The sequence below is a fragment of the Photinus pyralis genome, unplaced genomic scaffold, assembly GCF_008802855.1.
Source record: "Photinus pyralis isolate 1611_PpyrPB1 unplaced genomic scaffold, Ppyr1.3 Ppyr1.4_LG7, whole genome shotgun sequence".
In the NCBI taxonomy this organism is placed as follows: Eukaryota; Metazoa; Arthropoda; class Insecta; order Coleoptera; family Lampyridae; genus Photinus; species Photinus pyralis.
In genome coordinates, this window is record NW_022170738.1 from 31,344,742 (window position 1) to 31,366,050 (window position 21,309).

A 21,309-nucleotide genomic window follows, 5' to 3' on the forward strand; every position below is an offset into this window, starting at 1 on the left:
TGGTCGTTTGCCATTGCATATAGCAATATAATTTTTAGTATTCACCGGTTTTAGTTTTGTTTAACAAGTAACAGAGGTCATAGTTATTTTTGGTATATTTATTGATTACATGTAAGTATTGTTTAGAGGCCTACGCGTACGTTACTCTGATCGTCAGATTGAAAATTTCAATCTTCTTCAAACACATGAAGCTTTAACAGCCTACAAAATGGTTAATGAGAGCTCAAAGATTTTAAAGATATTTATTTAGTGCTGCATTTCAAGGGTTACAACTTTAGATAACTGGTTACCAAACACAATTAAAACGGCATAAGAAAAAAAACAAATTCAACTATAAAAATATAAAATTTTAAAAATTCTCAACGTGCTTCAAATTCCCTTACAAGTATTTGAAAATAATTAAGTAGCATAAATTATAGTAAGTGGACTCTTTACCGCAGAAGAGCTCGGAAAAAGTAAACAGCATCGATAATGTTCTCATCTATATGTTATTATGTATATATATACCAAGTTGGGTCGCTATTACCATATTACATTAACCATTGTTCTACAAGATCTATAATATTTAACAGAAAGGAGATAATTTTCCATATGAAAAGCATGCAAAAATAGCACCCGATAGTTTAATCCAATAATTTACTTAAAACATATTTACATGAAAAGTGCATCGCAAATCACAATCTTCTTCAGCACACCTAAAAGCCAAGCTTAATAAAAACGTTAAAAATACATACAAAAAAATTAGCGTTAGGGAGATTACAAGAAATATGCCATCCTCCGATGTATAAGAAAAATCTATCCCCGTTTCGTGGCCCTCTTCAGTCTTCTTTCGTAAAAAAACAACACAAAAAGTAATTGTAAATATAAAATGTTCTCTTTGCCTCGGAATAAGAGAAAAGGGCCGTCGTTTACAAATAATGTAGTATACTGGAGTTGTAAATAAATAAGCATAATTTGATAAAAATAATTATAGTCTTCAGTCTGTATGTTGCATTTCTAGTATTTGAGAGTTATCGACTATCTGTCTTTCAACTATTGGCGATACGTCTTTGATTAGTTTCGTTTCAGTTGTTCTTGTTATTGTCGTCGATACTTTTGTTGTGACGCCGTTTGTTACGGTTTTTGTTGTGGGCGGTTTCTTTATTCCGGTTGTGGTTGTGGTCTTTGGTTTGGTTGTGCTGTGTCGGACAAGTTCGGCCGGTTTCTTAGCATCCACGCTAGTCTTTGACGGTGCCGCAGGCTGCAAGTAGCAATTAGTATTCTTCTAACAACGTAAATTAGCCATTAATGCTACTTTAGATTATTGTACACTATGCAAAAGGAGGTATTGTCACTTCATTTTTGAAGCACCTTCAAATGACGGACACATTTTTACATACAAATCTCCTATGTTCAATTCTTAAATATACATGTTAATGCAGTGATATGCCTGACAGTTATGCAACGCATCTTACCAATATGACAGTAGTGTAAACAAAAGAAACTTAGTAGTTATTTTAGATATGTATTCGGCCGATTTATTTATCAGATCCAACTAATTCACTGAGAAACTGTCAAAGTGGTTTTATAGTGTTTTTTTTCAGTTACTGGAACTTTACTCATTTACTGTGAATTGTTGCATTCAATATGGACATATGTGAAATTTGAAATTCTCTAGCTAAATTATGAATAGTGATGTAATTGGTAATTTTTCTAAATGTTAACTTCATTTCTACAGTTAAAACATGGCAAGCTCTTTTTCTGGTGTAATCTTCATTAACAATTCAACCATCAACATGAAATTTTTTAATGCTGTGATTATGGAAGTATATTTGTAACATTTCCATTTTTTTCTTTTTGTGTACATTTTATTAAGATGTAATTAATAATCTTAATTTAATTAATAATTCAGATATTGACGTTTATTGAAAAACATTTGAAAGATGAAAGTATGTCAGATTGGTTGCATATCGTTAAGGGGCATTTGACATGTATATTTCACAATTGAACATAGGATATATCTTTGGTTAGAGTTAAAATTTACGCACTGTATATAAATATTAAGACTACACAAAAGAAGAAGTTTCTAACTTTTAAGTTGGTCAATACTCCAACTTGAATTTCACACCACTATGAAATGGGAGGGTTGGCAATACGTCCTTCATATAGTTTACTTTAAATACCTAGTGCTCCACTAAACCTGCATCCTTACCTTAGTGGCGGGTTTCCGAGTCGCCGACGTGAGTGGCTTGCCGGGCGATGAAAGTCTACTTGCCGTTAATTGCTTATTTGTAGATTCTTTAATTTGTTTTTCCGTATCCGGAGCGTTTGTGGATAATTTCGACACCAAAGTGCGGGGTTTCATGGGTGGAACAGTGGTTTTAGGTTTGGCTGTTAAGGTAGATGTTGTGGATTTCGTTGCCGCCACAGTTGACGGTTTAGTTTGCTAGAAAAATAAAAGTTAATCAGTCTTTGGGACAGAAATTCATCTAAGAACCATCACAGAATTTGTCAAAAAAGTTGGAAAACAATATAAACGTTTGTATTCTCATCATTTTTTCCTTTCCAGACATGTTCACCACCACCCATTGGACACTTCTAAGAATACCTGCATTTTGAAGAAATCAATTACAATTACACCAGTCTTTCCAAAGCCTTGAAAGAGTATAATACCCCGCAATCGAAAACTTTCAGAGCGTCCTTGCGTCTATCTGTCTATAGCTCTAAATAGCGTCCAAGGAGTCTATTAAACTAAGTTAAAAAAGCAAACATAAATGACGAGAACGTATTTTCCTCCTAATAATATTAATGCTAGGGCGGGGAAAAAATACCTGTAGGTACAAGATCCTTGCCCCATTCTCTTTCAAATGAAAGGCTATTAAGTTTGAGAAAGTAGGGATACTATACCTAATGATGGAGCATATACAAATATAAAACAAGTAAAAAGGTTTTCGCCCTACAGTGAGTAACTAGCGCATTTTCCATGCTCAGTACTTCCCAAGATATCTCGATAAATAAAAACAGTTGATATTGCGCACATTAATTTGATGTTTATAATATGCGATATGTTTGCTTCTGTCGTTAAAATTTCAAAAAATATCTTCATAAATAAGAAAGCAATCTGCGCATGCGCACATCTGATTTTTACTATATGTGATGTCTTTACTAGACTTCTAGATACAGATACTTATCTGTGGTTAAAATTTTATCAAAATATATTAATAAATAAATAACATAGTTGATATTGCGCAATCAGCCTGCGCATGCGCACATTATTCGTCAAGAGAACTAAGTGCCAGAGCTACAAGCTACCAAATTAAAAAAGAACGAACAGAGAAAGTGACTGCAATGGCGTAGTCAACTTCGTTAGAAAATGCGCAAAAAATGTAATTAAAGTGCTTCCATTAATAAAAATGTTGGAAGTGCGTTGCGCATGCGCAAAATCAAATTTGAAAGTGGTGTCAGATTTGTCTTTATTCCAAATGCCTATGTATCAAATTTCATTTAAATGATTGTGTAAATAGGAATGTTGGCACTGGGCATGCGCAAAACAATATCATGCCACACCTTAGTTAGGGAATGCGCACATTGAGACAAGCAACATCCAAGGTAAAGCAAAAAACAATTACAAAAAAACGCTGTGATATACTTAGATATATTGCAAATTGTATAAAATAATGTACATTTTTTAATAAATAATAATAATTTAGTACTTGACAAAACTTGATTAGAAAAACGACGTACAGACAAACACTACTTGATTTTAATCTGTGCGAATAGTTAACCAGGCTAGAGCTGAGTTCTGACAATAATAAAGACTGGCCATAATTATAATAATAACGTAACACAACCCACGGCCACACAGGCTCCGAAATTACTTCAAAATCTGGATCTCAGACACTGTGGCATCAGATATGTTATAATATGTGTTTGCTCATTCAATCCGACAGAATACAAAGAGTGTGTTGCGTGCGTCTTAGTGTGCGCACCTCCATAATATGCGCATGCGCGGTCAACTTTCTTAATAGATATATTTTTGAGATTTTAACCACAGCTGTTTCTAATAAAGACAGACATCGCATATTGTAAAAACCAGATGCGCGCTTGCGCAGGTTTATAACATTTTTTTGAAATTTTAACCAAAGATTCTTCTAGTAAAGGTCAATTTATCGGATATTTTAATATTTATGCTTTATTTTCCTTTGTACAAGTTGCCTCGTCATTGGGATCTCCCGAACGGTGAGAGTGTGAGCGTAGGTTAAATGGGGGCAAAGTTGCCCTTTTTTGTGACTAAAAAAATACATTTGAAATTTTTGAAAAACTGAAAAAGTCAAATATCGTTTTCGTTTTCCCTAGCTTAAACGGAAATGTCTTCTATGGGCACTTTTTTCGGAAAATCTGCTATCAGAATTTTCATAACAAGATCTAGAGTAGGCGCTCGGTAATATGCCACCCAATTTTTTTCGCCTACGCCGCGGGCAACTAAAGTCACTGATATAGAAAGTACCGCAATCATCCGCCATTTTTGGGCAAATTTGCTGCCAACTTAAAAAAATTGACAAATAAAATTTGATTAGCTGTAATTTTTTATAACCTAACTTCATAGTACTGTCATGTTTTATAAAAATATATAGATATCTCCAAACAGGTGGAACAATCCCTAACATTAAAGTTACTAGAATCTGGTAACTTCCGCCATTTTTGGGCAAAAATCATGCGTTCTCCCTCTAACGCACAAGTCCAATGGCATGTTTCTATATTTAGTGACTTTACGGGCAAATAATTATAAGCGCACTCTATGCAGGCAGGTGTCAACTAAAGAAAAAAACCCAACGCGAAAGCATAGTTTGCAATTTCTTGAAGATTTCATTAAAATTCACTGTATACTTGAGAACAAATTAAAACATTTAAAAATTTATTTGAAATAGAAAATTTTGGTAGGAAATCCTTGCTTGTCAACGCTATCTCATAGATTTTCCTACGAAGAGCTACAAAAGGTGATCCCATGGTTGCACAAAAGAGAGTCTAGCTATAGAAAGCTCTCAGTAGCTTTTGTTGTGAAACGCCTTTTTGATGGACTTGTTGCACATCTTCTAGAGCTTCCTATGCTATTTCCACAGTCAGGAAATCCTAAAAACCTCTGACAAGGACCCGAAATGCCCTGGAAAAATTTTATCAAGTTCTAGACAGTGACAGTGGAAAGTCCTAGAAAACACTTGTAAATCTAACTATTCTGGAAATGCCCTATGATGTTTTAGAATTTAGATCTTCTAAAACACCAAGGGGAGGTGGGAGAAAGATCAAAATAGGGTTAGAATGCACTCTGAAACGCGACTAGAATAGTAGAAGAGCATTGGTGTACTGGAAAACTTTCAAATATTGCGCAAGTCATTGGAAGGCTCTTGACATCCAAAGTTTTCCAAAACCTTTCTAAAAAGTTCTAACCGTATCGAAGTACGACCTGAAATGCGTTGGGAGCACGAATTTATAAATTAAGATGGACTGCTAATGCTGAATTGACAAATGACACCTACATGGGTGCAGCCATGATGTGCACTCACTTGGCGCGAAATTCATATCAACTAATAAACAAGTATTAACCTCACGTTTTCTAAATAAATTACTGTCACACGCCATTTCTCAAGGCTGCAATAGTCTCAAAACTTGAGAACTAGAAAAATTCCCCTAGAAAATAACTAAAACGTGCACATCATGGCCGCCCCCATGCTAGGACCATTTCTACCTTTATGCAACTGTTTGATCAGCAGTCCATCTTAAGTTCGTGTTTGGGAGCAAGACAGAATGCTTTACAATGAGCACCCAGTCTTGAAAATGATTTATGTAAGACAATGCTATCCACACGCCGTGTACAGGGTGTTCATTTTATTTTGTCCACTATTGCTATCTCGAGAGCTATAAGGACTACGAGGTCAATAATTAGCAAACAATTTCTATTTTACCTATTTTAATGAAAATTTTTTTTTCAACCAGTGGTTCACAAACTGCAGATACCAACTTGTTATTTTCAACAGAACTATATTTTCTTATTTCCTTATTCGATAGAGAATTTTATTCTGAATTCAGGGATATAATATTTGGATACCCTTAGATAAAGAACAACTTTTATAAGACAAATTTATATCAGTTTTAATTTAAAATGACTAAAATAAGTGTGCCATGGACGATACAAATGAATGTGAAAAACAATTACACCACAAATACATAAATTTACAAATACCACTCAAATTGTCCTCCGTTTTCGTTAATAGTAACATCCGGGAGTCAATATTATTTAAAACATTTTCAAATGAAGTCATTGAAAATTGCATTACTTTGCACATTGTGCGCAGATGCACCATCTTGTTAATAATATAAATCTCTTACAATATTTTCAGGCAAATCATCTAGCATATTTGCTAACTTGTTGTTAATTTAACCAACCTAGTAGCTCTCGAGATAGGAATAGTGCACAAACTAAAATGAACACTCTGTATTTTAATAATTGTCATATATTATTGCATAATATGACTAGTATTAGTTGAAACACTTGGGGTAAGAAGTAGTAAAATACACTATATAACGCGTTTTTCGATAACCCACTATGTCCTTTTCAAAACACTGCATTCTTGCAGAAGCACCCGCATGTTGGAGTTTATAAAAGTCTGGAAAGTATATCTAGACTAGCCCTAAAGAATGGAAACAGTTTAATGAAAAATGCATCAAGTTAAAATTTGATTTGGCTAGATGGACCAAGAAGCACGCTACAAAATTTGTCACGAATTTGATGAGAATAAAAACGTAAATTAACGGCAGTGTTTAATACAATCAGACAGCGTGAACTGGAACGCTTCGCCATGCTAATAAACACGAAAACACAACATAACTTACCGACAGTCGTTCGAAAACATTCTGAAAACATGCGAAATTGTTCCGTAAGGGTTGTTCTTTGAGACGACCACACTTACCTTAACGGTGGTAGGCGACGGTTTCGGGGGGGCGGGTTTCGGCGCGGGCTTGGCGGCCAAAGGACGCGTGCTCGTCGGCGTTAATTTCGTCGCCGTGACTTTGGTAGGGCTCAATTTCAGCGGGGCCGCCTTGGCGGTCGGTGTAGTTTTCGTTGCGGTCAACGCAGGCTTCTTCGCCAGAGGTTTGACGTCCCCGTTCGCGATCGGCTTCTTCTCCGCGACTTTGCTTGGCGGTTTCACGTCTTTTGGCGTCAGTTTACCGCCTAAAGTTTTGCTGACCGCCGATGCGGTTTTCGGCGGTGCGGGTTTCGTTGGCGCGGTCGTTTTTGCAGGTTGCGCTTTCGCCGCCGGCGCCGCTTTGGGCGCAAGTTTTGTGGCGGAGATTCTCGCGGGTGTCTTCTTTGACGCGGCGGCGGCAACGGCAGTTGCGGGTTTCGCCTTTTCCACTACTCGCTCGATTAGAGCCGCCGGTGCGACGAGCACATCGTCAGATTTGCTCTCTTGCGACGGTGTGGTTACGGTCTGCACGGGAAACTCGGGCGCTATGATTTCTGATTTAATTTCCAGAGTGACATTTTGCGTTTCGTCCCCGCTTAGTGGAGACGCGATGTCGGGTATGCGAGATCTTTCTATGAAAGAATTTACATCGGTCGTCGCTATGGATTCCGTATCGGCAATTGACTTTGGAGAATCGGATATGTGGGGGATGGTTTCAAGAATTTCGGTTGGTGACGCTAGGGGCAAAGGCGAGTCTTTTACAGATGAGGTTATGTCATCGACCGGCGAGTCAAGTTGGGGAGAATCGGTAGATCGGGTAGGTAGTAGAAGGGGAGATTGAACTTGTGGTGAAGGTGCTTTTGTTGGTGTTAATGGTAAATCCATAGGAGGTTGATAGGATTGTACCGGGGGTTCGAAAATTGTGTCAGTCTTAATTAGATCATTGGAGAGTTTGACGGAATTGGATGGTTCTATTTCTAAGAACGGCTTTGTTTCTTGTACAGGGGAGGAGATTGTCGATCTTATGGAAGTATCTACAAGGAATGGCCTCGTTTCCTGTATCGGTGAAGAAAGAGGGGACTTTGCCAGGTTATCAAACAGAGTTGGTTTCTCTATGTGTGACTCTATGGGAATATCTGCAATTTCATTTGTAATTAAGGTTCTCTCTTCTTGGATAGGTGAGGAAAGGAAGTCATGGGGAGGTTCATCTAAGACTAGTGGTGTAGACTCTTCCACAGGAGAGGAAAGAGGAGATGGTTCTATAGGAATATGCGATATAAATTCGTGCTTTAAGTCCTGTACAGGCGATTCCACATGCGATGCTTGCTTTGGCAAATCAAGAGCGGGCACCTCGGGCAATAAAACTTCAGGCTCATGGTTTTCACTACATTTCAATTCATCAACGGAAACTGGAGATTCTCTATCAAACATCGGCGATTTCGTTTCAAACCTATCCTCTTCGGAAATCGGTGACTTAATCCTGTCCTTTTCCGAAATTGGTGACTTAACCCTACCCTCTTCCGAAATTGGTGACTTGGCATGTGGCTGCTCGTCTGGTATCAACGGTGAATGAATATTGGGCTTAGGTGGTTCAACATCTGCAATCAACACTTCATCGTGAACATCCGGTACGGGGGACTGTAGGTCTGGTATCGAGGATTGGGAGCCCAAATTTCCAGAAGAAACCGAAAGGTGATCCTTAAATGGTGACAATCTTTCGCTGATATTAACCTCCACCTCAATCGGTTCCTTTGTCAACCGATCGTCGCTTTTAGGCCTCTCCAGGAATTCTTCTAAATTTTCCGGTAACACTTGAACTTTATTTAGATCCAAAGCATTGGGTTCATCTTCCTCTTGATAAAATGAAATTGACATGCAATTCTCCTCCTTATTTAAATTCTGAAGGTCGTCATTCAAGGACTCGTTTAAATAATTCGACTCATCATCGATAACGGCCTTGGTGGACTGATCCATGAATTTCCCCGGAGTCGAGAACGGTGTAGAATTCGGCCCGAAATGAAATTCGTTCGCTTTCGGCAAGGACGGTTGAAATTCAATTTCTTCCATTGTCTTCCCGTTAAGCAAGTTCTCCATGATTTCCTGCGAGGACAAATTGTGCGCATTGTCCGGTTCGGTCTCGACAACATCACCGGGTCTCTGCTTGATTTCGGTTTCGAACTCTTGTGGATTAGGAACTTTGATGTCGATATCGTTATTTGTAAATCGTTTCGGGGACTGCGCGATCACCATATCGTCCATTAGCGCCTGATAGACGGGCGAAGTTACATCCCGTTTCGGTGAAACGGGCACAAATTCCGCCGCGTTCGGATTTAATTGCGACATCGTGTCGGATTCCAAGTCCAGGTCAGAAATCTGAAAACCAACAAGTTTAGCACATGAACTGTCTCAACGAGAGGCGATTCGCAAGCTAAAGTCCTCGCACACTATACCTAATTGTTGTACAGGGTGGTCTAAATTGGACACTTTCTTATGGTAACACCCTTTATTATAATAAGAGATAGAAAAAATGGATCTAGGTGTCAAGAGCTCAATTTTAAAGAGAAAATCACTGCATCAAAAAATGTAACTATCTCTAATCGTTTGGCCGCTAGGGGGCGTTTCTCGAATTTGGTCGATTTCTTTAATACACCATAACTTTCTTATTATTAAAGATAATTGATTTTGGGCAAAATCTTTCTTAGGGCACTTTTTTATGTAGAATCCATCGCGATTCACAGTTTTAATACAGGGTATTTGGTTTTAATTACTTGTGGTACTTAATTAATCCCTGTATATCAGATATATATCATAAATATCCTATATATTCCATATATATCATGATAGGCAACATTCGCCCCCTTATTGCCGATATACTGCTCCAGCTGCTCAAAAAAGTAGTCTTCCAGATTGCTTCATTCGAGCTAGCCGCGGCGCCCATAGGCCAGAAATCTTATTTAAACACAAAGGGTATACACTTATCTTTCGAATAAAGCCAATACCGTGGCCATTACCATTATTTTTATGTGTTATGTCATTTTTAAAGTTCTATACCTCTAAAAAACCACCCTTTACAATAAAGATCGTCGTCAGTGACCCACCAAAAGTGTATGTTAAAAATGTTGAGCAGCCCTGCCATAGAAGATAAGATTGTCAAATGAGGGAAAAGTTGCGCAATTAAAGAGCTATTATGCTGTAAATAAAACCAGATAACTTCCCAAGATATTCCAGAAAATTTCGTTTTTATTTTTTTCTGATGAAAGGTATTTGAACAGATACAAAACAATAAAAAAAACCTTTTCTTATTGAGCTTTACAAGGCACTGTCGAGAGATATAGCGTTTTATTTTGGAGAAATCATCATTAACTTTATTTTTTTATATGGACCATAGCAGTAGGCGTTGACAAATTTTTAATAATAAAAAAATATGTAATATACAGTGTGTTCTATTTTGGTGGAAACTGCAGTGTACCTCTGCTATTTTTAAAGATAGCGACTTGCGGTTTTCTCGACCCTCTGCCACTTTATTGTGAAACTTTCAATATCACAAACAATATCAATCTAGCTACATTTGTTTCCGACATACAGGGTGAAAACGAAAAGTTTGACTTCCTGAGATGTTATCGTATGTTACTACCCATGAAGATAATTATAATAATAATACCATTTATTCCATGAGACTTGTATACAAGCATTGGAACGTCAAAATTATAAAACAAGTTTTTAAATCAGCATATGCATGATGAAAGCGCATTTTTGGTAATACAGATCAGTATTTTATTACTAAGGTTTAAAATTATCGATCTAACTCAAAACAGACTAGAGCCTGCACATCTATACTATAGCAGAAAGCTTTTAGTGAAAATTTGAAGTCTCTAGCTATTATAATTGCCAAGCCGGACAACCGGCCAGCCAGCCATAACGAATAGAATATCGTGTCTTTTTCAAAACTGCGCTAAAAAAAGATACTGGTATCAAGAAAATCGAAATATAATTTTCGAAAAACAACTACAGGGCTGGTTTAGTTTCAGTGTTTCTTGCTAATGCCTCGATACCAACACTGTTTTATTTTCGATTTTACTTTTAATGTGGGTTGGGATGCTTGGAACACATTTAATAGGTTCTTTTTGACGCATTTTTTGGGAAAAAAATATGAAATTATATTTGTTATGGCTGGCTGGCTGTCCGACTAAGATCTCAGCAATTACAATTGCTAGAGATTTTAAATTTTCACTAGAAGCTTTCTGTTATAGTGTAGATGTGCAGGCTCTAGTTAGATTACTTGTGAGATCGATTATTTTAAACTTTGCTACTAAAATACTGATCTGCATTACCAAAAATGCGCTTTCATCATGCATATGCTGATTTACAACTTGTTTCACAAACATTCTCTTACCGCAAGGTTTAGAGCACAATTTAAAAGAGGCCTTGGACAACACTTACCACTAGCAACAATTTTGGAAACTGTGGCTTTCAACAAGATGGTGCACCAGCGCACAAGACCCTAATCATGCGAGCATAAGACAAATTTCCTGAAAAATACTTATTCCACAGTTTCGTGGCCCGCTAGTTCACCGGACATAACTCCCCTAGATTTTTTCTTGGGGGGTATTGCAAAAATTATGCTTACCACTGTGTTTTTCAAACTGAAAATCAACTGAGTTCTTTAAGCGTTCGCAAACCTTAAACCTGAGATGTTAATAAGTGTTTTAGATTCGACACTTAGAAAGTGTTATGTTTGGAGAATAATGGTCATTTGTTTGCAATTCTTTATAATGTACCTTGATATAATTTGTTATAATGAGTTTCACTAATCAGTTTAATAATTTAATTAATTAACTCTTTAATGTCCAAAATGTTAAAAAATGAATGAAAACCCTTTTTTCTGACTTAAATAAAAAAAACATGTTTATTTATTTATTTTAAAATAAAAATTTAAAAAAAAGATAAAAATTTAAAAAATAAATAAAATAAAGAATCGTAGTTCCATATACCTATCGTAATATTCTTAATAAAAAATGCTACTCAATACAGTGTGCACTTTTTTACGGACCATATAAAAAAATAAAGTTGATGATGATGTCTCCGAAACGAAACGGTGTTTTGTAAAACTCAAAAAATGCAATAAGCGGTTTTTATTTTTTTTGCTGTCTGCAAATAACATCAAAATCGGCCAATTTCGGTTTTTTGACATATCTTAAGAATTAGGAGAATTCTAGTTTTCTTTAAAGTGTAATAACTCTTTAATTGCCCATCTTTTCCCTAATTAAACCATCTTCGTATCTTCTACAGTGTCGGAGATGCCCATGAATTTATCTTGGACACTGTATATAAAATAATTTTTTTTTCAAAAACCTGCTAGTGCCAGTACTATAAAAATTGTACAAAAGAAAGCTATAGAAAGCTCTCAGAAGGGCACTACTTCCTAGAGCTTTCACGCGGTTTTGAAAATCCTCATAGACGTCCTCCTCGCTCTTTTTGGAGCGAGGGAAATGCACCTTAAATGTTCTTAAAAGAGATTTCTGTTGTTCTGGAAAATCAAAGGGTTCGAAGGTATTTACCATTCATCAATTCTCCGTTAGTTCTTGAGTGCGATTTTCTAAAAGAGAAACATAAATAAAGGTGCTACTGGAGCTGACTGCCTTTCTACATTTCTAAGAATTAAATACCTACAATGGGCAATGTCAATCACTATCCGGTTAACTAATTTGAAAACACGAAATACTCCCAAATTATCCAAAAGGTCTGTAAATTCTCAAATTCGCAGGTAGATTGTAAATTCCCAGGAAGACTAGCGAACTCTTCCCCATTCTATGCTTCCGCAAAATAAATATGACTCGCATCAACCAGTAAAATTTAAGGTTAAGATTGATGCTCATACCAATTGTTTTTACACATCTTTGTTATTTACAATATAAAAATGAATTGTGGTAATTGATTGCGTGAAATAAGACAGTGAAGCTCAGCCCCATCTGAAGAGCTGCCACGGCACCACAAAACCTAAAGTTCAGTGTAATATCTGCAATTTTCAAGAGCGAAGAAGCGCTTTATCCGTTCCTCTGTCCATGTAAGCGACAAAATTTCAAAAATGGAAAGTCATACCAAGCTCACTTTGGTCTTGTTTAGACGGAATCCCAGATAGAGTGTGCGGAGTAACTTTCGGATTATTCAAATTCCAGCTTAGGTTAAATGAGTAGCTATTATTATATTTTAATAAAAATACACATTAATTTTACATAGATTCTTTAGTCAAAATCAGTCAAAAAGTTGCTTATTCATGTCAGCCATTTTGAATGTTACTTTTCCCTAAGAATTTGGACACTGATCCTCCCAAAAAAATCTTCTTTGCTATCTATCAAAGCAGACATCAATGAGCTTTGTATGACTTTCCAGTGCTGCTGAGATCTCGACTCTTTGAGGGATGGAGAACAAAACACTAAAGGCAGTAGAATCCTTAACTAAGAAGTTTCAAATTATCATGCATCGACATTAAATTCTTAGAACATTTACAATTCCCTGTGTAAAATCGTTGCAAAATAGGACTTCATAGTGCGAATCACCCCTCGCTCTCATTAACCGTCAAACCTTTTTATCACTTTCCGAAGGATTGATGTTTTCTTTCTCCGCTTGATCGCCTTTAAAGTAATTCCATTCGTCTTCGGATTCCTCCCCACTTTCAGCTACATTATCTACTAATCCGCTAGTATCTTGAACTGTAAATAAATAACAGAATAAGTCGAGTAGAGTGGCTTTCACTGGGAAAATATACAATTAGATTTGTTAACCTACTTTTTAATGCACTGATTATGCCTTAATTAGTTTAATTAAGAATCTTGCCAAGATGGGAAATTAGCGCCGTTCGTTCAAAAATAGAAAGTCGGTAACTAAGCGCTCTATTTCAAAAACGTGCGTCTTATGACATTTTGGCAAATCGAAACGGGGCCAAAAATCTTAATTGCAATTCCGTTTCGATGAAGGTGAGCGAGTTTTCTAACCGTGTCATTAAAGCGTAGGTGGTCCCCGCGGAACTGTAATTGTCGACTTTTTATCAAATTTCTGGGCGAGATAACGCAAAAACCGTAAACAAACCGAGTCATAGGAATGGCAACAAGTTGGTCACCTACACCGTTAATGCCAAACCACATAAATAGACCTCGCTAAAAATAAACTTTCGGCACAACGAAGAAGATCACGATATAAATACGTTGGGGCCACGTAAAAAATATAATCGGCAGGAACAATCTACAGGTAAGCGACCTTAACACACGAAATTTGGCAGAGCCCCCATTGTTTTACGGGATTATTCCTTTGAACCGCGAAACGTACCTGTTTTTGTAGTAAGTATAAAAATGGAAACGCTAACGTAGTAAAATATCACAGAAAAATTTGAAAGAATTAAACTTATAGGCACTGAAATAACACTTTTATTAAGATCACAAATACCGGCAACTGCTGCGGCTACAAGAAGAAACGGGGTTGGGCCGTCTTATGCGCACGCGCCTCCCTTTGCCATCTGGGAATACGCATGAGTTGCATTCACAGTGGCGTATCGCGTAGATGGTGAACGATAAAACTAGTGGTACAATAGACCAACGCCAATAAACGAAAGCGCAAACATATCGTTTCCATTTTCTTTTTCACACAATTAAACATTCTTTGACCGTTACAAAATTAGGTACACGGCTTAACATTAAAATATCCAGTTAGATGATTATGAAATCTGCCACTAATTAATGATTTCTCATTTGCGATTCTATAAACTTAAATTCCCATATGTTGAATTGGAAGATGAAACAGAAAATGAAAAGGTTGTGTTGACCCATAATTTTCTGGCGCATTTTAACGGAAGTCAATTTGCTCCCATTATTATACAGGGTGGCTCCTGACCCAATCGAGTGAAACTGTAACTTTGTAATATTGAACATACGAGAATCGATTCGATTAAAAAAATGTTATTTGTACGTCCGTAACGAGGTCCGTAACCGTCATCTCGAAATTCATGTCGACATTTGTATGTTTTTCCTATGGGAATAAAGAAATGTTCATATTAACCTTTTTGTAGTAGCTTTTAATAAACTTTCAGGAAAAATGCAGCTTCGTTCGTCCGAATGAGAGTGAGTCACAAAGTGACAAAAAAGAGTCGATCAAAAAAGGGTCCTACCATCAGAGCAACTGCAACTTGCGAAAAGTGTTCTTCTCTTCCCAAAAATAAAAACCGGGGCGAAGGCAAATGTTTTCACACCATTCCCCGTATTGAGAGAGCCAATGGCAGTGCAGTTAAAAGTCATCAAAAGACATCCAAGCATTGGATAAACGCAGCGCTAGTCAAGAAGTTCTTTAAAAGAGATCAAATAAGATTGAATGTATACTATTACATGTATTATTATTTTTTATCGAAATAAAAAATGTGGTATTGTTGGCGTTTTATCCGTACGCCTGTCCGCCAGTCACCAAATTTTGTTGTTTTAAGCCCCCTCCCACAATCCTCATCAATTATTTCCCGAGATGCCGGTCCGTCATATTGAAATTAGACATACAGGGTGGCTTATTTTAAGTTATTTGTCTTGCACAACATTAGAATCTCACAATCCGAGTTACAATGGTCAATTAAATTAAATGATATTTTTAAAAAATGCAAAGAAACGCATTTTGTACATTTTCACAAGGTTTTAATTGACGCATTACTTCACATCACCGTTGTTCAAAATATAGTATTTTCAACAATATAGCGGATGATGTTTTTGTTTTTATTTTATTTTTAATTGTAGACAAATTTCCCCAAAAACGCATTTTCCGTATAAGAAACCATCAAGTATTCCATGAAAACAATAAATCATCAAAAAAACAGTGTTACTACCTTAGAGAGTAAAGGCGCGTATACATCTGAGCATTGGGTCCGAATGAGCAAGGCGAGCGCGAATGAGCATTCAAATGTGGACGACTGAGCAACGTGCGCCGAGCACGCTCGACCCGATCCAAATTTTGTCGGTAGATCAAAGCGAGCGATTGCGGCGAACACGCTCATACGTGCTCAGTGTGGACATCGACAGGGAACGGAAAGGACATACCATATTGAAACGCGCACTACGAGCATTCATTGAGCGAAGCTCATGTGTCTCGCTCGCGTGTCCCATTCAGATGTGTACTCAGCCCCCTTTCCAAATGCTCATTCGCGCTCGCCTTGCTCATTCGACCCAATGCTCAGATGTATACGCGCCTTAAGACTTTATTTTTTACTCCAAGGTTACGGCCTTCGATATTTTAAAAAATACAAAAATGGCAGATGTACTTTTTTACGTAAAATTCAGTGGAGTCGAAATACTCTACATATGGACCCACTGTTTTCAAAACACTTTTTTATGGTTACTTTCTTGGCTTGTACGTCAGTCACGGACTTGTCACCCGCTGTGCGTGCGTAAACCAAGACACGCCCTACGTCTACGGCCACGAACGAGAAAAATCTTTTTATCTTTTCAGTGAGTGAATATAAGCACAAATAAAAAACTTAAAAGAACATTTCTCGTCAACAGAACAGTGTTCAGATTTTCTCAATATTGGATCTATTCATAAGATCCCAACATTTTTCAACGAAAATTTTATTATTGGTTCAGATTCTGTGTTCTGTTGACGTTTTTTAAATTTTCTTTATTTCATGTTCATTTGTTTTCATGCCATACCTGATTTATTATAAGCAAAATTCCTTTTTGGGTCAAATTTGTCCATAATTTTAAAAACAAAGATATCAACCCTTGTAACATTAAAAAGAGCGAAAAGCGAATTTATTGAACAACGATGGGATTAACACTGTGCTATTTCTGAAAAACAGTAGTGGATATAAAAATGATTTCTGCGCTACTGATTTTCTGCGTGTAAAAGTCCAAACCTATAGCTTTGTCTTTTAGCGTAGAATTTTCAAGTTGGGGGGAAATGGACGGTTCCCGTTAGCACCTTCTATGGGCACTTTTTTTTGGAGAATCTGAATCTACTATCAGAACTTCCATGACACGTTAGATGTAGAAGCTGCATGCTACTACTTTATTTCTTATGGGCGCCATATTGGATTTTTACGGAATGAGAAAGAGTACAAAAAAGAATTCATAGCCATGTTGATTCAGCAAGATCAGATGACTAGAGGTTGTTTAGATGTAAAACATTTGATTTTGAAATTCCAGTAAAAGTATGACGCGTGATTATTTTTGTCCTCTATCTCATTTCGTAAAAATCCAATATGGCGGCCATAAGAAATAAATAAGAGATGGCCTGTAGCTTCTACATCTAGCGTGTTATGAAAATACTAATATCAGATTCAGATTCTACGAAAAAAATTCATCTATACAGGGTAGCCCAAAAAAATGTTATGACCATTAACTTTTTTTTTAATGAAAGCATCTATTTTTAATTTCATTTCAAAATTTTACATAAAATGTCAAGTAGGTTTCATGTACAGGGTGGTTCACTATTTGGTTCTTCGTAAAAGTGGGAGATACAGTGTAGGTGAAATGGGGGCAAAGTTTTGATATCAAGAAAAATATCAACATCTAATCTAGTTATTTGTGAATGGATGGAAAACATTTCATTATGAAATTTTTCTTGTAGATTTATATAAAATTATTGAGTGTGACACGTCATTACACATCTCATTCTGTAAAAATCCAATATGGCGCCCATAAGAAACAAGAAAGTAGTCGCCTGTAGCCTCTACATCTAGCGTGCTATGGAAATTCTGATAACAGAATCAGATTCTCCGAAAAGTCAAAGTGCTAACAGGAACAGTCTATTTCCGAAGGTTTAAGCTAGGGCAAATGAAAACGAAATTTGACATTCAAAAAAACTGCTCTATTCGTTGGGAAGCGTCTCTTTCAAAATTGCATTTCTTTGTTATTTTTATTATTCTCAAGAACAATAATATGCATCAAGAATGATGACATGTCTTTGGATAGGATACTGACTATTCCATTATTTTGCATTTTTTTTTCAAAATTCCTACCCCCTAAAGAGGGAACAGAAAAATTTATAGTTCATCGATATTTGGTAGTCTTTTAACATAAAAATGCCAGCTTTGCAATTAGTTTCTGAAAATTAAAAAAAAATCCTACTGCCATAATTCGTGACTGGACCATCATCATACGTGATTAGAACTTTCAAGAAATGTCCGGTGTGTGTTTCAGAACAAAATGGTCAGAAAGTTTTTCAATATGCACATGAGAACATTGCGAGAATGTTAGATTGGAATTAACAAAACAAATGAGAACTATTAAGTACCGTATCGACAACTTTACCCATACGTACCCATATAAGAAAACTTAAACATTTCCAATGTTTCAAAAAATTTTGTTCTGGTCCTCTATCGCCCGATTTTTTTTCCACCACTCCACTCCAATTTAACAATTTGGTCAGTCGACTATAGGGCATAGCCAATAATTCTTGGACAGGTTTTTTTGACATTTGGATGCCGTTCAAAAATGGATCCAAAGCGCTACGTGGTTGATCTTCAGATCTCACAGAAATGTCATGACAGGTTCTGCAAAGAGCTCCTTTGCAATATTATGATAACCAAAACGGGCGACCTTCTGCCCCTTTCATCCTTTCATCGCCAAATCTACCATCAATATCACGATCCTAATGGGCATAGACCATAAATAAACTAGGTGGTCTTTTAACGACATAAACAATTTGCCAATGCCAAACAAAGAAAATCTTTTACTTCACAATTTCAATGAAGTCATCTTTGCAACGCCTCGTTAACTCCGATGAATTCTTGACAAGGTTTTGGACCGATTTTCACTGGGCCGCGCCCACTTCCCATACAGCGAAAATTGTCCCCATCTCAGCACTTTTCCCTAATTGGGGAAACGATGAGCAATTATGAGGGTCTGACAAGAAAATTCTTCAAAATTATACGCTTTCCGCGTTTGATAATTACGAAACAATTTTCGTGTTTAGATAATGGGAGACAAAAAATGGATTTGGTTACCTTTATGACATAGAAAGGCGATTACATTCTTTATTGTACAGTTACGTGGCAATGGCACGTATTTTTAATCGTGAAAGAATGCATTTCCGTCCGCTTACCGCGTGTTAAGAAGATGAATTAATTGTTTTCGGCCGAGAGTAGGTATTTTGGGACTAGTCCCAAGAAGAAGTTGGATTTTGCATTTTAATCCACTTTTTTCGATCAATCAAGAACATTGAAAAATCCGATCAACATCTTCAATCCAAACCCGTTGATGCCATTGTGAAGCTAATCTAAAGTGATTGACCCATCATTCACATACGCTTGCCTCATTAGCATCACATGCGCGCCCCGACTATTTATGTGAGAAAACCGTGAATATTTAATAAATTTTGACTGCTCTGAAAAATGTGCGAAAACATTAATCGAGAGTCTGGCATCTGTTCCTTACAAAAAGTACGAAAAAAAAACGTATCAACGCGGTTATTTTAAGGACTTTCAAATGCAGTAGAGTTCATCAACATTTCTTTAAAAATAAATTGTCTCTAAGCGAGCGATGTTAACACGAACTAGACGAAACAATGAAATTTGTTGCGGCCAAATACTTTCAAATGGATAGCGAGATACCCAGTTTTAATTGCGAAATCACGATCGAGTTGAAATGAAAGAGGTAAAAAAAGGCAATATCTGGGATCGGATCGCTATGTGGGAGGTCAGAAGAATTCATACAAAACCAACTGTGAAACACTATTGAACAAGAAGTATTATCAATTTGCCATGACCAATTTCCACGTTAGAAGAGACGAATTGAAACGACATATCCGGTCAAGGTGAAAAGATACGGGGGGCTCTCCTGAAAGAATTAAATGTTTCAAAACAGACATTTTCGCAAATTTAATCAGATTTATAGAGTTGACTGGAGGTTCTTATCGCGACTAAGAGGTTATTGTCATGGGTAAACGTAAGGTGATTAGATTATATGTATCAAAAACACGTTAAGTTCTAATTTGCCAATAGTTCCCAAGATTTCCTTTTTCCGTACCAAGACTAGAGTTTAGATTTTGCTTACTCTTGTAGAAAAACTACGCAACGTTCAGGGGAAATCGTTGCAAATCACTCGTTGATAGTCAATGGAATTCAGTTACACTTTTACAGAATGTGATATTCAATAGAAGTACGCACCTGTAATCCACATGCCCTTAAGATGTTTTTTAGGAGTCACAAAAATAAGGATTTTGACTATTGGAAGTGCATGTTCCTTTTGTTGGAAGTCGATGGCAGTCACGAGAAGTCGGCGGAAATCGTCAGAAATCATTGGCAGTCCTTGGAAGTACTAAATAATCACGGAATTCATTAGCACATCGAAGAATTCTGGACGAAAGCACATAACTCGAGAAGAAAGTGACTACTTAATCCAAAAAATATTTGTCGTTCTGGTCTTGGCTTTCTACTACACCGTATAAGAAAAAAAACCACATTGAAAAAGCTTAAACTGGAGGACTAGTAGTGGTACAGACGGACAAACGGACAATAAAAATTAAAAGGTTGTTGTTAATTCTCTCTGTTTTTTTAGGTAATTCCCAGGCATATCTCATTTATTGTAAAATGAACCTTTTTACTTTGTCGATTGCTACGGTTTTGAAAAATGGAAAATTATAACTAATAGTATGAATAGATGCAGTCTTTTTTTCTCTAAAAAAAAACGTATTTAGACTTTTGCTCTAAAATAATTAGGGGAGCTAAGTAATTGACTATAAAGAAATTAAATTAAATTAGGCACCACCCGGTATACGGCTCAGACGTAATGTAAAAATACAATAATAATTGACGTCCATCGAAAAAACGCTCGGACCCGTCGATGCTTTACGTTTTTTTAATGGTAAATTCATCTATACAGGGTAGCCCAAAAATATGTTATGACCATTAACTTTTTTTAAATGAAAACATCTTATTAATTTCATTTTAAAATTTTACATAAAATGCCAAGTAGATTTCATGTACAGGGTGGTTCACTATTGGGATCTTCGTAAAAGTGGGAGATAGAGTGTAGGTTAAATGGGACCGAAGTTTTGAAATCAAGAAAAATTTTAATATCTAATCTAGTTATCTGTAAATGGATGTAAAACACTTCATTTTGAAATTTTTCTTGTAGATTTATGTAAAATTATAGACTGTGACACGTCATTACACATCTAATTCTGTAAAAATCCAATATGGCGCCCATGAGAAACAAGAAAGTAGTCGCCTGTAGTCTCTACATCTAGCGTGCTATGGAAATTCTGATAACAGAATCAGATTCTCCGAAAATTCAAACTAACGGGGACAGTCTATTTGCGACCGTTTCAGCTAGGGAAAATGAAAACGAAATTTGCCATTTTCAGATTGTTGATCATATCTCAGTTATTTTCAAAAATTTCA

At 36.5% G+C, this 21,309-nt stretch overlaps 1 protein-coding gene and 1 long non-coding RNA gene across 6 annotated transcripts in view; one reads left to right on the plus strand and one right to left on the minus strand.

Moving 5' to 3' along the window:
- Window positions 1–228: 228 nt before the first annotated feature.
- The window catches only part of LOC116175807 (microtubule-associated protein 4-like), an 80,789-nt gene continuing 59,708 nt past the window's right edge, over window positions 229–21,309 (minus strand). For 4 of the 5 annotated variants that reach the window (XM_031494115.1, XM_031494111.1, XM_031494113.1 and 1 more), the window contains 5 exons: window positions 13,524–13,651; window positions 6,945–9,314; window positions 6,868–6,888; window positions 2,192–2,425; window positions 229–1,240 (listed from right to left, as the gene is read on the minus strand). In XM_031494115.1, coding sequence (XP_031349975.1) covers window positions 977–1,240; window positions 2,192–2,425; window positions 6,868–6,888; window positions 6,945–9,314; window positions 13,524–13,651 — 3,017 coding nt within the window. In that variant the 3' untranslated portion in view covers window positions 229–976. The remainder of the gene's footprint in view (window positions 1,241–2,191; window positions 2,426–6,867; window positions 6,889–6,944; window positions 9,315–13,523; window positions 13,652–21,309) is intronic. The other variant, XM_031494112.1, reaches the window with a different exon arrangement.
- Window positions 13,657–15,355, plus strand: LOC116175809. The gene is made up of 2 exons (XR_004146358.1): window positions 13,657–14,186; window positions 15,022–15,355. It is a non-coding gene; the product is annotated as an uncharacterized LOC116175809 (long non-coding RNA).